Source organism: Capra hircus, chromosome 6, assembly GCF_001704415.2.
Source record: "Capra hircus breed San Clemente chromosome 6, ASM170441v1, whole genome shotgun sequence".
In the NCBI taxonomy this organism is placed as follows: domain Eukaryota; kingdom Metazoa; phylum Chordata; class Mammalia; order Artiodactyla; family Bovidae; genus Capra; species Capra hircus.
Genome location: NC_030813.1, coordinates 113,607,453 through 113,623,586, shown reverse-complemented (window position 1 = coordinate 113,623,586; position 16,134 = coordinate 113,607,453). Strand labels below are relative to the sequence as shown.

General features: G+C 50.0%; 1 protein-coding gene across 4 annotated transcripts in view; it reads right to left on the bottom strand.

Moving 5' to 3' along the window:
* Nucleotides 1-16,134, bottom strand: part of TBC1D14 (TBC1 domain family member 14) — a 118,725-nt gene that overhangs the window by 59,050 nt on the left and 43,541 nt on the right. For all 4 annotated transcript variants that reach the window (XM_018049767.1, XM_018049768.1, XM_018049769.1 and 1 more), the window contains one exon: nt 7,110-7,230. In XM_018049767.1, coding sequence (XP_017905256.1) covers nt 7,110-7,230 — 121 coding nt within the window. The remainder of the gene's footprint in view (nt 1-7,109; nt 7,231-16,134) is intronic.

Sequence of the window (16,134 nt, the reverse complement as noted above, 5' to 3'; positions counted from 1 at the left end):
AATAAAGGACAGAAACGGTAAAGACCTAGCAGGTAGAAGAGATTAATACGAAGAGGTGGCAAGAATACACAGAACTGTACAAAAATGGTCTTAATGACCAGGATAACAATGATGGTGTGGTCACTCACCTGGAGTCAGACATCCTAGCATGAAGTCACGTGGGCCTTAGAAAGCATCACTACGAACAAAGCTAGTGGAGGTGATGGAATTCCAGGTGAGCTATTTCAAGTCCTAAAAGATGATGCTGTGAAAGTGCTGCACTCACTATGCCAGCAAATTTGGAAAACTCAGCAGTGGCCACAGGACTGGAAAAGGTCAGTTTTCATTTCAATCCCAAAGAAAGGCAATGCCAAAGAATGTTGAAACTACTGCACAACTGGACTCATCTCACACAGTAACAAAGTAATGTGCAAAATTCTCCAAGCCAGGCTTCAACAGTACATGAACCAAGCACTTCCAGATGTTCAAGCTGGATTTAGAAAAGGCAGAAGAACAGAGTCAAACTGCCAGCATCCACTGGATCACAGAGAAAGGAGGGGAATTCCAGAAAAACATCTACTTCTGTCTACTTCACTGACTACATTAAAGCCTTTGACTGTGTGGATCGCAACAAACTGTGGAAAATTTTTAAACAGATGGGAACACCAGACCACCTTACCCACCTCTGAGAAACCTGTATGTGGTTCAAGAAGCAACAGTTAGAACCGGACATGGAACAGACTGGTTCAAAATTGGGGAAGGAGTACAACAAGGCTGTATATTGTCACCCTGGTTATTTAACTTGTATGCAGAGTACATCATGAGAAATGCCAGGATTGATGACGCACAAGCTGGAATTAAGATTGCTAGGAGAAATATCAACAACCTCAGATACGCAGATGATACCACTTTAATGGCAGAAAGAGAAGAGTATCTACAGAGCCTCCTAATGAGGGTGAAAGAGGAGAGTGAAAAAGCTGGTTTAAAACTCAACATTCAAAAAACTAAGATCATGGCATCTGGTCCCATCACTTCATGGCAAATAGAAAGGGAAAATGTGGAAGTAGTGACAGATTTTATTTTCTTGGGCTCCAGAATCACTGTGGACGGTTACTGCAGCCATGAAATTAAAAAACACGCTTGCTCATTGGAAAGAAAGTTATTACAAACCTAGACATTAAAAAGAGTTTAAGTATTAAAAAGCAAAGACATCACTTTGCCAACAAAGATCCGTATAGTCAAAGCTATGGTTTTTCTAGTAGTCATGTATGGATGTGAGAGTTGGACCATAAAGAAAACTGAGTGCCGAAGAATTGATGCTTTTGGACTGTGGTGTTGGAGAAGACTCTTGAGAGTCCCTTGTACTGCAAGAAGATCCAACCAGTCTATCCTAAAGGAAATCAGTCCTGAATATTCACTGGAAGGACTGATGCTAAAGCTGAAGCTCCAATACTTTGACCACCTGATGCGAAGAGCCAACTCACTGGAAAAGACCCGGATGTGAGGAAGATGAAGAGGAGCAGGGAAAGAAGAGGCAGTCAGAGAACGAGATGGTTGGATGGCATCACTGACTCAATGGACATGAGTCTGAGCAAACTCCGGGTGATGTGAAGGACAGGGGAGCCTGGTGTGCTGTAGGCCATGGGGTTACAAAGAGTCAGACTCGACTCAGGGACTGAACAACGAGAAGTTCTTTCCTTTCAGCGCTTTAAAAAATGCTGTTTCACTTCCTGGTGGCCTCCTCGGTTTCTGATGGGAAAAGCAAGTCATCCAAACTGCCCCTCCCCAGTAATATCCCCAGATATACTTTCTCTGGCTGCTTCTAAGATTTTTTTTCTTTGTCTACATTTCCAGCAGCATGGTTATGAAATGTCTGGGCACTGACTTTGTGAGTTCATCCCGTCTGGAGCTCATTGAGCCTCCTGGTCTCCCGAATCTGTAGGTTTATATCTTTTGCAAGATTTGAGACACAATCAGCCCTTACTTATACTACCCTGTGTCAAGCTGGGGATACCAGAGGATGCAGAGAGTGGTGAGTGTGGCCTGTTCAGCAGAGCTTCCAGCCTTCCTCTCCAAACCACCTGCTACTACTTCCTTTCTAGAACCCCACACGGCTGCTCCAGGTACTACGTTTCTGTTCGAGTGGTACGGCTCCCTTCACTGGGAGAGACACTTTAGAGTATGCTTCGTTCTTCTTATCCGTAACTGAGACCTGATCTTTTTTGTAAACTAGTTCAAACTCATTTTCCAAATGCATAAGGGATTATAAGTATGAAGAAAGGTTTCCTTTTAAAATGAAATTAAATTGTTTTAGAATATACTTGTAGGCCAGCCGCCAGTTACCTGCAGTGAGTACTCAAGGCTTTTCCTTTCTGCAGTTTATGACCATTCATGATTTCCTGAGAACCCAGAGGTGAGAATGAATGTCACTTTTAAGTTGTCCTGGTTTTGCTTTCTTCTGGGATTCTCTCTTTAACATCTAAGAGCTGACTTGAAATTCCAGAAGGCCACCGAAGACATCCCAGGTTATACAAACCCCAACACATGTACTCGTGTTTGCTCCCCTGACAGTTCTGTCCAGGACGGTGAAGCCTGCAAGCTTGCCCCTCCTGCTGCTGTCTTTGCCACAAGCAGCGTCTGCCTCAGACCCCACCCAGGACTGAAGCCTGCTGCTCAGCCTCACTTTCTGACAACACTGACAGTCCCTCACATCTGTGTACACAGCGCAAGGCCTCAGAGAGTCACAGACTCTGTTCTGAAGCATTATCCCAGGGGTTCACAGTCCGGAGTCCCTCTGACATATGACTCAAATTACAAAGACTCGCTATTACTCTTCAAATGGTCTTTTCTTTAAAGAAAAGAAAAGCACAGCACATGGAAAAATACTGAAAGGGAAAACACCAAAATACAAACAGTCATCATTTGGGGGCAGTAAGATTCCAAGTGTTATTTTATTTCCTAATATTCTTATACATCTTCTACACATTACTATAACCAAGTCAAAGTGTTAGTCGCTGAAGTGAAAGTGAAGTCGCTTAGCCGTGCCCAACTCTTTGGGACCCCATGGATTGTAGCCTACCAGGTTCCTCTGTCCCTGGGATTCTCCAGGCAAGAATACTGGAGTGGGATGCCATTGCCTTCTCCAGGAGATCTTCCCAACCCAGGGATTGAGCCCGGGTCTCCCGCACTGTAGACAGACGCTTTACCGTCTGAGCCACCAGGGAAGTCATGAGTCGTGTCCAGCTCTTTGGGACCCCATGGACTGTAGCCCACCAGCCTCCTCTATCTATGGAATCTTCTAGGCAAGAATACTGGAGTGGGGTGCCATTCTCTTCTCCAGGGGATCTTCCCAATGCAGAGACTGACCTGGGCCTCCCACACTGCAGGCAGATTCTTTACCGTCTGAGCCACCGAGGAATCCCATAACCAGGTGAGCGTGACTAGCTTATCTAAAGGCATCCACTCCCCATTCCCCAAAACATGAGCAACTGGGAGACCACTCGCCACAGCCACCTCTAACAGCTATGCCAGGAACACCTCTTTAGTAAGACTTTGTCCATGCGAATTCATTAGAGCAGAGGTTCAGAATTTTCCAGCAAGTCACTACTTCTCAAACCTGACTGCACATCAGATTTGCCCCACCCACAGCATATAAACACAAACAAAACACCTGTCAGGCTGGAAGGGCAGTGTCAGGAAGAGAAGTCCAGCAGTTCTAAGGCTGACCAGAAAGGCTGCCATCTACGAAAACAGGGGAAGCTGCAAAGGGCACAGGTCTGACAGATCAGAAAAAAAGAAAATCAGAGTTTAGCTTTGGTGCTTGTTCATCAGGGAAGGCCTAGCAGACGTCCAGAGGGAGCTGTCAGGTAGGCAGCGGGAGGCCCATGTGTGAGGCAGAGCGGGGGCCCAAACCCAGCATGTCTGACTCCAAAGTCCATGTTTTTAAATCGCCACAGGAGGCCACTTCTACTCAGGTACAAAATATTCCCAAAGAGAAAGGGGAAAGGAATTAAGAGTCTAACAAAGGTCCATCTAGTCAAGGCTATGGTTTTTCCTGTGGTCATGTATGGATGTGAGAGTTGGACTGTGAAGAAGGCTGAGCGCCGAAGAATTGATGCTTTTGAACTATGGTGTTGGAGAAGACTCTTGAGAGTCCCTTGGACTGCAAGGAGATCCAACCAGTCCATTCTGAAGGAGATCAGCCCTGGGATTTCTTTGGAAGGAATGATGCTAAAGCTGAGGCTCCAGTACTTTGGCCACCTCATGCAAAGAGTTGACTCATTAGAAAAGACTCTGATGCTGGGAAGGATGAGGGGCAGGAGGAGAAGGGGAGACAGAGGATGAGATGGCTGGATGGCATCACCGACTCGATGGATGTGAGTCTTGAGTGAACTCCAGGAGTTGGTAATGGACAGGGAAGCCTGGCGTGCTGCAGTTCATAGGGTCGCAAAGAGTCGGACACGACTGAGCTGAACTGAAATATCTTAATTATGTTTTAGCCCTAACTAGAGCTACTGCTACCATCTGGGATCACCAGTCTGGACACTCAGGCCCCAGGGACGGGCCCTCTGAATCGGGGAGGGGAGGCTTGGAGAACCAATGGCTTGGATAGCAGCCAGCTCCGGCCTGCGCCCAGCAGCTTCCTCCCAGCTCGGGGGAGGCCCCAGGGTGAGGGATGGGCGGCCCAGACACAAAGCTGGAGCAAACAGGACGGAGGCAGGGCTGTATGTGGCATGTAGGTACCATTACATCCTGTATTATTGATGCTCAGAGCCAGATGGCCCTCTTCTCTGCAGTATCATGTTACTACAGAATTAGCTGACCTAGTCACTTCAGTTCACAGAAACCCTCTAAGAACATAATCCACACTCGCCTTTAAAAAAGGGGGGTACGACAAAGATAACAGAGAAACTCAAGCATGATGCAAGTGGCATTAAGAGCCACAGGAACATCTACACAGCAAAACATATATAAAAAGTATAGCTTTTTAGAAAAGCATAGATTTCTTCAAAAATTCTGTAACAGCTTAGCTACTGAGTTTCCTAAGAAACGGCAGAGCTGATCTCTGCATGTGAATATACATTTTAATTGTGTGTTATTTTAACAGCCTACACAATAAGTAATCCACATTCAAAATGTAACAGTCTCTAAAAATGAATTTCAACACTGATTTATTTTGCAATTCTCCTGGGTCCCAACAACTGCTGTAAGGAACATTAAACACCGTTTGAAACACTATGAATTTGCAGAAACATAAACAATGAAATCTGGACAAAGCCAGTCTGTGGTCTGAGCCAGAGCCCCACACAGTGCACCCCCGGACCTAACACGTCTATACTTGGAGGGGCCATAAGACTTGGCAGTCCCACAACTTCCATGGGCACTGAGCCAGACTCCCTTCTCTCACCGGGACAAGTCCAAGAGCCGCACACTTGCCAGGGGGCCTCATCATTCCCTGCACGTGTAAAGCCCTTGGTGGGGGGCTCCCCACAGCCTCGAGGTTAGGGGCGGGCTCCAAGCCCATCACGTCCACCACAAGGACTGCCCGCCCCTGTTCCCTGGGCTCCCACTGCACGAAGCCCGGGGCCCGGGCCGCCTGGCACCTGCCCCCCTGCACGTCCTGCAGAGGAAGAGCCGCGGCAAGGGCCCTGGCAGCCACAGGCCCAGGGCCGACCTCCAGCCCCTCTGCCCTCCAGCTGCGCACTCACTCGGTCTGCTCCAGGGCTCCTCTGGTAAAATGAAGACAGCAACGAACTTCTTCACGAGGTTGTGGCGAGTTTTAAATGAACTAGAAACCCAAATGATGACTCATTTAACCCCAGCGTGTGTTCCCCATGGCGGCCCTGCCTCCCTCTCGGTGGCCCTGCCCTGGAATCCTTTGCGCACCAGAGGGGTGCTCTGGAGCCTGGGGGCAGTGCCATTTCTCTAACTCCAGAGCCATGCACGAGGCTGGCTCTTAGAGAAGTGTCTACTGAACAAGTGTCAGTGGATAAAAAACCAAGGTTCAGGCGGGGTTGGGGGCCAGCTACTGGCGGTGTCACGGCACTGGGCAAACGCCCCACTGTCAGGACGGCTGGGGCTTGGGGCCAAGCAGAAGATGCAAGCGGTCACAGTTGGGGCGGCTGAGGCCACAAACACCCCCTGGCCTTGCTGAGTCTGTGCTTGAGCTCTCTCCCTGGAAGGATGAGCACCTGCCTCCTGGGCTGGCACCCTCCCCGCCGTGGGGGGCAAAGGAGCCCACGGTGGTGAGACACCACAGGCCTGGTCTGACCCTGAGCCCCACCCTCTCCCCCAGGACAGGTGGGCAGCCTCCGCCAGCGAGGGGAAGGGGGTCACACGGCAGCCTGGGTAACGAAGGCCCCAGCTGCCCTGCTCCTAGGCGGCACATGAATGGGTAAGTCCCAAGAAGGGAGAATTATTTAATACCAGACACAATTAAAAAGTTTGATCACATTTGTAACTCTTATTAGAAAAAAACTGATTAAATTTAATCAAGTTCTAAACAGCCTGAGTGTTCACTGGAAGGACTGATGCTGAAGCTGAAACTTCAATACTTTGGCCACCTCATGTGAAGAGTTGACTTATTGGAAAAGACCCTGATGCTGGGAGGGATTGGGGGCAAGAGGAGAAGGGAACAACAGAGGATGAGATGGCTGGATGGCATCACCGACTCGATGGACATGGGTGTGGGTGGACTCCAGGAGTTGGTGATGGACAGGGAGGCCTGGCGTGCTGCGGTTCATGGGGTCGCAGAGAGTCGGACACGACTGAGCGACCGAACTGAACTGAACTGAAACAGCTAAAGCCCTTGGGATCAGGAAGGGAGAATTCTTTAATATCAAATACAATTAATAAAAATTTGATCACATTTGTAACTCTTATTGGGAAAAAACTGATTAAACTTAATCAAGTTCTAAAGCCCAGCCATCTCAACTCTCCCATGTGCGCATACAAGCTGTAAGAAAAAAGTTGAAGTCACCCACGTTCTGAAGACAGAGTTGAACAGCAGGTACTTAGCATGCAAGCTGAAACAAAGCTTTCCAGCTTCAAAGCCTTAATAGCGCGCATTTATGCAGGGCTCATAAACGGACGCCGTGCCCCATATTTCTGCGTCTTTGCACCTTGTATACCTTTTGCAACTTCTTTGGATCTTTCTGAGCATTGTCTCCGAGCGGTACTTTTCCAAACAACTTCCATCCCAAGTCATTTTGTTTGTCAAGTCTTGCATTCTGTTTCCTAGCAAGCAAATTCCTGTAATAAGAAAATGAAAGAGTTAGGGCATTGCTGGATACTTACAGAAACACTAGGACCGCTGAATCACTCGAGTGAAAACAGGCAGACTTTCCTCTGAGAGATCAATGTGCTGAATCACAGACTTTAATTCTGCAGACTGGATTTTCATGTGGACACGGAATTATGAAGCAGGTGAAAAGCTCTAGAACCACAACAAGTAAGCTTTTTGTAGTTCAATGAAAATATGTACAAGTTCTATCATCGAGAGTAAGGATATGCATTACAGCGTAACAAAGCATATCTGGAAAAAGTGAGCTTTGAAGTCAGACCAAACTGCACTGAAACCCTGGCTCAGTCACTCACTAGCTGTGTGACTCTGATCTGTACATTAACCTCTCTGAGACTCAGTTTCCTTATGTTTAACAAGGGTCACTATATGAATTAAAGTTACAGGTACATGATCAGTGCTCAAAGGATAACAGCTGCTTTAGTCCTGAACCTCTAAGTTAGTTTAAATTATCTATAAGGTAAATCTATATTATCTATTTATAAAGTCTCCATGTATCATAAAAAGAAAGCCACTCATGAGATAGCCACATGATCTTCTCTCCCAACAACATGTAAACAAACCCAAATAACAAATGAATTCTCATTGGTGCTACAAAATAAACTGTTTTGGAATGCACTGCACTGGTTCATTCATTGAAAATGAAAGGTTTCTAGGTCTCACTGGAAAGTTTAAGATAAGCATGAAGCATCTTGTGTGCTAGAAAGAAGGTGCTCAAAGAAATACTGCAACAGGTTTAACAGAAACAGTACCCGGCTTGAAAGGGCTCTTGCTGACTAAATCTGGAATGCAATCATCAAAATACATAATGAGAACAAGGGATTATAACCCACCCAATAAAAAAAGAAATCCATGAGCCCAAATGGATATGGATACAAACAGGAAAATGAACCCACGAGTGAAGGTGGAAGGAAAATTCCTTGAATGTCCCAAATAAGTATTCTTTCCTGAGAAATCCTACTGACAGAGGAGCCTGGCGGGCTACAGTCCCGGGGTCGCAGAGAGTCGCACATGACTTGGCAACTAAACAGCAGCAGTAAGCAGAGAAAGCCTGATGGGCTCACGGATTAGTCAGTGGATGCTAGAACTAGTAGGTGGAAGCTGGAAGAAGAAAAGCATCGTTACACAGTTTGAAAGCATCTCCCACAAATTACTAGTTAATTACAAAGACAAAATTAATTAAGTTCACAGTGGAGACACCTCACTAGCCAAGTGATCACAGTGGGCATCCTCACCGTCAGGATGGAGAGCGCAGGTCACCTCCTCTGATGCTGAGAACACCACACCAGGTTGATCGTAGTTGCCAAAAAATGCATCACCTGAATATCACCATGAGGAAACACAAACACACCGAAACAGAGGACAGCCGATGAAACAATACATCTGACTCTGAAAATGGCAGTGTCCCAAGTGGACAAAAAACACCGCCTATCATTTTGGTAAACAAAGAATGTTGCCTCCCACCCAGCCATCAGCCACTGTAGCCATCTCTAACGGTGCACCCTGAGGGGGGAGGGGGTTCAAGATGCAGAAAGCCAGGATACTGGCCCCATGTAGCAATGACGTATTTCAAAGGACCGATGTCAGTCAGCCCAGACTGCTGCGTCCTCCCATGCACAGAAGAGCTCTACAGTCACGAGCGCGAGCTGGCTGTTTTTTGTGATTAGCAGTCATGTTTTGATGTTCCACTACGTTGTTTTTTGGTTTTGTTTTCTTCAGCAAAAACTCCTCTATACCCAGGTTCCTTGCTTATCTCTCTGGAACAGTCCATCAGAGCTATCAGAGAGGCTGCCTTCCCAGGCTTAGTCCTCAGTAAGGCCACCTAATAAAACAGAATTCTCAGCTTTTAGGTGGTACATTTTTCTCAGCTGACAAAGAAAGACTAAAGAACTGTTCCAGATTAAAAGGAGGCTAAAGAGACCTGGGGGCTTCCCAGGTGGTGCTAGTGGTAAAGACCCACCTGCCACTGCAGTTCACGTGAGAGACACGGGTGCTGCCCCTGGGTGGGCAGATCCCCTGGAGGAGGGCACGGCAACCCATGCCGGTGTTCTTGCCTCAATTATCCCACGGACAGAGGAGCCTGGTGGGCTACAGTCTACAGGGCTGTGAAGAATCTGACAGGACGTGAAGCAACTCAGCACAGCACACACACAGAGACCTGACGATTAAAGGCAGGAGGAGGAGGAGGTGGTAGAGGATGAGATGAACTCGATGAACATGAGTGTGAGCAGACTCCAGGAGACACTGAAGGACAGGGAAGCCTGGAGTGCTGCAGTCCACAGGGTCGCAAAGAATCAGACACAACTCAGCAACTGAACAGCAGCAGCAGCAGGTGGACCCTGTACCACATCCTGGACCACGGGCCAAAAAGGTATGAAGAAGACTACCAGGACAGCTGGCGCAATGTGAACACAGATGACAGAACAGAATACCCCTGGGGTAATATTACATTTCCTGGTCTAGCTAACTGCTATGGTTACGGAAGAGAATGCCCTTCTGGTATACTTTCCGTTGGATCATACAGAAAGCAAGAGAATTTGATAAAAACATCTGCTTCATTGACTATGCTAAAGCCTTTGACTCTGTGGATCACAGCAAACTGTGGAAAATTCTTAAAGAGATGGGAATACCAGACCACCTTACCTGCCTCCTAAGAATCCTGTATGCAGGTCAAGAAGCAATAGCTAGAATCTTACATGGAAAAATGAACTGGTTTCAAATTGGGAAAGAAATACAACAAGGCTGTACATTGTCACCTTACTTATTTAACTTGTATGCAGAGTACATCATGTGAAATGCTGGGCTGGATGAAGCACAAGCTGGAATCAAGACTGCTGGGAAAAATCTCAATAACCTCAGATATGCAGACGACACCACTCTAATGGCACAAAGTGAAGAAGAACTAAAGAGCCTCTTGATGAAGGTAAAAGGAGAATGAAAAAGCTGGCTTAAAACTCAACATTCAAAAAAAATGAGATCATGGCATCTGGTCCCATCACTTCATGGCAAATAGATGGGGAAACTGGAAGCAGTGACTGACTTTATTTTCTTGGGCTCCAAAATCATTGCAGGCGGTGACTGCAGCCATGAAATTAAAAAGACGCTTGCTCCTTAGAAGAAAAGCTATGACAAACCTAAACAGTATATTAAAAAGCAGAGATATTACTTTGCCGACAAAGGTCCATACAGTTAAAGCAATGGTTTTTCCAGTAGTCATGTATGGATGTGAGAGTTGGATCATAAAGAAGGCTGAGGGCCGAAGAACTGATGTTTTTGAACTGTGGTGTTGGAGAAGACTCTTGAATCCCTTGGACTGCAAGGAGATCAAACCAGTCAATCCTAAGGAAATCAACCCTGATTATTCATTGGAAAGATTGATGTTGAAGCTGACGCTCCAATACTCTGGCCAACTGATACGAAGAACTGACTCATTGGGAAAGACCCTGATGCTGACAAAGATTGAGGGCAGGAGAAGAGGACAACAGAGGATGAAATGGTTGGATGGCATCACCAACTCAATGGACATGAGTCTGAGAAGCTCCAGGAAATAGTGAAGGACAGGGAAGCCTGGCGTGCTGCAGTCCATGGGGTCGCAAAGCGTCGATGTGACTGAGCAACTGAACAACAACAAAGGGGCATGTCTCCAACGGCCTCTTCTAATGCTTCCCCGAAATGCGCATGCACTTATGCAGAACAGATGCCCTGTTCACAGAATGAGTAAAACAACAGGAATGAAAGGTAAGCAACTAGGGAACTGGGGTAAAGGACATATGGAAGTTCCTCATATTTTTCTTGCAAAGTCTCTCTAAATTTAAAATTATATCCCCCAAATGTTACAAAAACTTTCAAAAAAGGTTCTTTGTATTCTTCCTTGCTTTTCTCTTGTGGTTTATAATGGAACCTATTCAGAAGTTGGTTTCATATCCCCAAGGCAATGTCTATTTATATTTGTAAGAAATGAAGTTTGAGGTGTCTCCAGGCCCAACCTGTTTGATAATCCAGGCCCACATTTAAAACCACACCGAATCCTTTGGCACCCAGAAGGGTTCTAAGAATTTGGGCATTCAGAGCTTGGGTTCTAAGGGCTTACATTTTGCTAAAGAGAGGAGGTGCCTCTGGGGAAGAGAACTGGGTGCCAGGGGACAAAGGTGAGGAAATCAAAGGCACCCGGAAAGGAGAGGGCCAGGGACGAGAGGCCCGCCTTCCCAAGGACCCTGACCGGACTGCAGGCACGGGAGTCGCTAAGGGTGTGGGGGGTAACAGCAGAGAACCACTCAGAGGCCACTGGACACGGGGAAACGCAAAGGAACTGTGGGCTTTGTGACCCGGGCAGCTGAGTGTCAATCGCGGTGCTAGGCACTGAAGACAGCTGACAGGAAGTGAACCAAGAGCAACAGAAACCTTGGTTTCTCTGTCCACTGCTAAGGCTACATACTGTCCACACAGAGTGCAGATAAAGCTTATCAAAACTCAAAGTGGTGGGACACCTCCCTGGCGGTCCAGAGGTTACAACTCTGCACTTTCAGTGCCGGGGCATGGGTTCCATCCCTGGTTGGGGAACAAAGATCCCACATGCCACCTGGAGAGGCCAAAAACAAAAAAAAATCAGAGTTGCATAATTATTTTCAGCATAAGAGCTTAGGCTATACATTACAGGCCATGATTTTTGAAGGGTCTGTAAACTGTACCTTTGGTTGTATTATTTTTTGTGATGCTGAGGTCACCACAAGTACCCAGGAGCTCCGAGCAGAAAGGACTCCCTCTGAGCTTCAGCTGCGTGTCACCTGCAGCTCCGGCGCCAGCGCTGAGAGCAGGGAGCCCAGCCAGCTCCCGCCCTCTGCTGCCCTTTCAGGTCACAGTCACGGGGAGACTGGCGTGGAGCTGGCTGCTGGGCCCAGGAGCCAGGTGGAGCCAAGGGCGCACCTCTGCCCATCACAGGACCCGCTCCAGGGGCCAGGGGCAGGGCGAGCCCCCAGGCCAACCTGTGCCTTCAGCCCCTGTGCTGCGGTCCTAGCATGGGGCTGAGAGACACCCTCGGAGACGCCGACACGTGGGGCTGCTCCTGCCAGTCCAACAGGGCCTGGAAGGAAGACGTGTCTGGATCCCTGGGGGTGTCCCCAGGCGAGCTCTGTGACCACGGTGTAGCCCATGCCTGGGTCCCAGAGGCTGAGAGCATGCACGTGCCGCTGGAAAAGGCAGTGGTCCTTCCACCACGTGTGTCCTCAAGGGGACAAGTACATGAGAGGAGGGGGCAGGCTGGGACCCAGCCAAGGCCAGGGGGAGCCGGCCACCTCCAAGGGTGGGGCCCACAGACAGGCCCCCATGCAGGCTCAAGGCGACAGAGACAATCTGGACAAATCGGAGCTCAGGACTGAGGATGAGACAGAGGAAACCTCTGAGCAGGGGAGGGGCCCCCAGGGCCTCCTGGAAGGGGGTGCTGGCAGTCAGGGGAGGGGCGGCTGAGCAGGACACGCAGCCCGCCTCCCAAGGGAGGCCGCCAGCAGGGGTGCTGAGGGCTCAAGAAGGCGAGGAGGACCGGCCGCCCCAGGGAAGGGCCCTGGGCGGGAGGGCAGAAGCCCTGTTGCAGGGAATCGAGCGCGTCCTCCGCCGGCAGCACCGGGACCTCCGCTGCTGGCCTCCCTGCAGTCTCTGACTGCAGAGCAGAAACAGCACGGAAACGGAGGGGACGCGTCCCTGCACTGAAGGGAATGACACCACCAGGGCTGACAAGGACCCAGGGCTGCGCCGTCTCCAGTCCACAGGGCGCGACAACGGCCTTCCGTGACAAGACTGTCCACAGCCTCCCAGGACCCTGGACGCCGAGTCCCGCGCCGCCTACCCGCACACGCAGGCACACCAGCATGGCCCCCTGCACACACACACACTCAACACACCACACACACTCAACACACCACACACACTCAACACACCACACACACACATCACATCACACACACACAACCCACACACCACACACAACCCACACACCAACACACACACACACCCAACACACCACACACACTCACCACATCACACACACACAACCCACACACCACACACAACCAACACACCACACACACTCAACACATCACACACACACAACCCACACACCACACACAACCAACACACCACACACACACCCCCAACACACAACACACACTCAACACATCACACACACCACACAACCCACACACACACCACACACACACCAACACACCCACACACACACACACCAACACACCACACACACACAACACACACACCACACACACACCACACACACCACACACACCACACACAACCAACACACCACACACACTCAACACATCACACACACACAACCCACACACCACACACAACCAACACACCACACACACCACACACACCCAACACACAACACACACTCAACACATCACACACACACAACCCACACACCACACACAACCAACACACCACACACACACACCACTCACACACCACACAACACACACACCCAACACACCACACACACTCAACACACCACACACACACACTCCACACACACCACACAACCACCACACACACCAACACACACCACACACCACACACACCACACACACCAACACACCACACACCACACAACACTCACACACACCACACACACAACACACACCCAACACACCACACACACTCAACACACACACACACCAACACTCACACACACTCACACACCACACACACACCACACACCACACACACCACACACCCACACACCACACACACCAACACACCAACACACACACACACTCAACACACCACACACACACCAACACACCACACACAACACCACACACCACCACACACACTCAACACACCACACACACTCAACACATCACACACACTCAACACATCACACACACACAACCCACACACCACACACAACCAACACACCACACACACACATCACACACACTCAACACATCACACACACACAACCAACACACCACACACACCACCCAACACACAACACACACTCAACACATCACACACACACCACACACGCAACACAACCAACACACCACACACACACCCCCAACTTACCACACACACAACACACACACCCAACACACCACACACACTCAACACACCACACACCAACACTCCACACACACTCAACATACCACACACACACACTCAACACACCACACACACACACCCCCAACTTACCACACACACACAACACACAACATACACACCACACCACACACACTCAACACACCACACACACACTCAACACACCCAACATACCACACACACACTCAACACACCACACACACTCAACACACCACACACACACACCCAACTTACCACACACACACAACACACACCACACACACTCACCACACCACACACACTCAACACACCACACACACTCAACACACCACACACACACTCAACACACCCAACATACCACACACACACACCCAACACACCACACACACACTCCCAACACACCACACACACTCAACACACCACACACACACACCCAACACACCACACACACACTCCCAACACACCACACACACTCAACACACCACACACACACACACAACACACTCCCAAAACACCACACAGACACACTCAACACACCACACACACACCCCCAACTTACCACACACAACACACACCACACACACTCAACACACCACACACACCACACACACACCCAACACACCACAAACACTCAACATACCCAACACACCACACATACACCCCCCCAACATACCACAGACACACACTCAACACACCACACACAAACACAGCCAACACAACATACCACATACACACCCAACACACCACACACACCCAACACACCACACACACACTCAACACAGCACACACACAACACAGCACACACACACACCACACACACCCAACACACCACACACACAACACACCCAACACACCACACACACTCAAGACACCACACACACTCAACACACCCAACATATACTCAACACACCCAACACACACCACACCACACACACAACACACACACAACACACCACACACATACGCACACACCCAACATACCCAACACACACAGTCTGACACACACACACGGTGGGCACAACCTAACTCCCCCGAGCCCCTCCCTCAAGGCTGGAGGGCGAGGGCTGTGGGCGTGGTGGCTCTGGGGACGCACCTGAAGACCCTAGGAGACCCTGGGGAGAGAGGACTCGCCTGCCCCGAGGCTGGCTGCGGCGTGGGGGCCTCGGCGGTGCTGCCCCCGGAGGCGGGGGGCTGGGGGTGCTGCTCCGTACCCCCGGGGCCTCAGTCCCGTGGCTGGTGCTGCTGCGGGCCTCCACCGCGCTGTGTGGCAGGGAGAGGCAGCCCTCCGTGCTCAGAGACCGCCAGGCTCTCCTCCTCAACTCTGGTCTCGCCCCACTGCCCCTCCGCCCCGGGGCTTCCAGGGCCGGTCGCCCCACCTGTGCCTCAGCAGTCCCTCAGGCGTAGCTCCAAGACCCGCGAGCCCTGGGCCCCCGCTGAACTCCAACAGCCATCCCTCCCAGAGCCCAGGGCCCTCTCTGGAGAGCGCAGGTGCACCTGCGGCCCCGTCCCGACCCCTTCCGCAACTCCCCTGGGCTCGTGGCACTCACACACCGGCCGTTCCCTCCACCGGCTCAGATGGTAGAGTCCACCTGCAAGGCAGGGAACCCAGGCTCGATCCCTGGATCAGGAAGATCCCCTGGAGAAGGAAATGGCTACCCACTGCAGTACGCTTGTCTGGGAAATCCCATGGACAGCGGAGCATGGCATCGGGTCACAAGGGTCGGACACGACTTGCCAACTAAACCCCCCACCCTCAAAGCGCT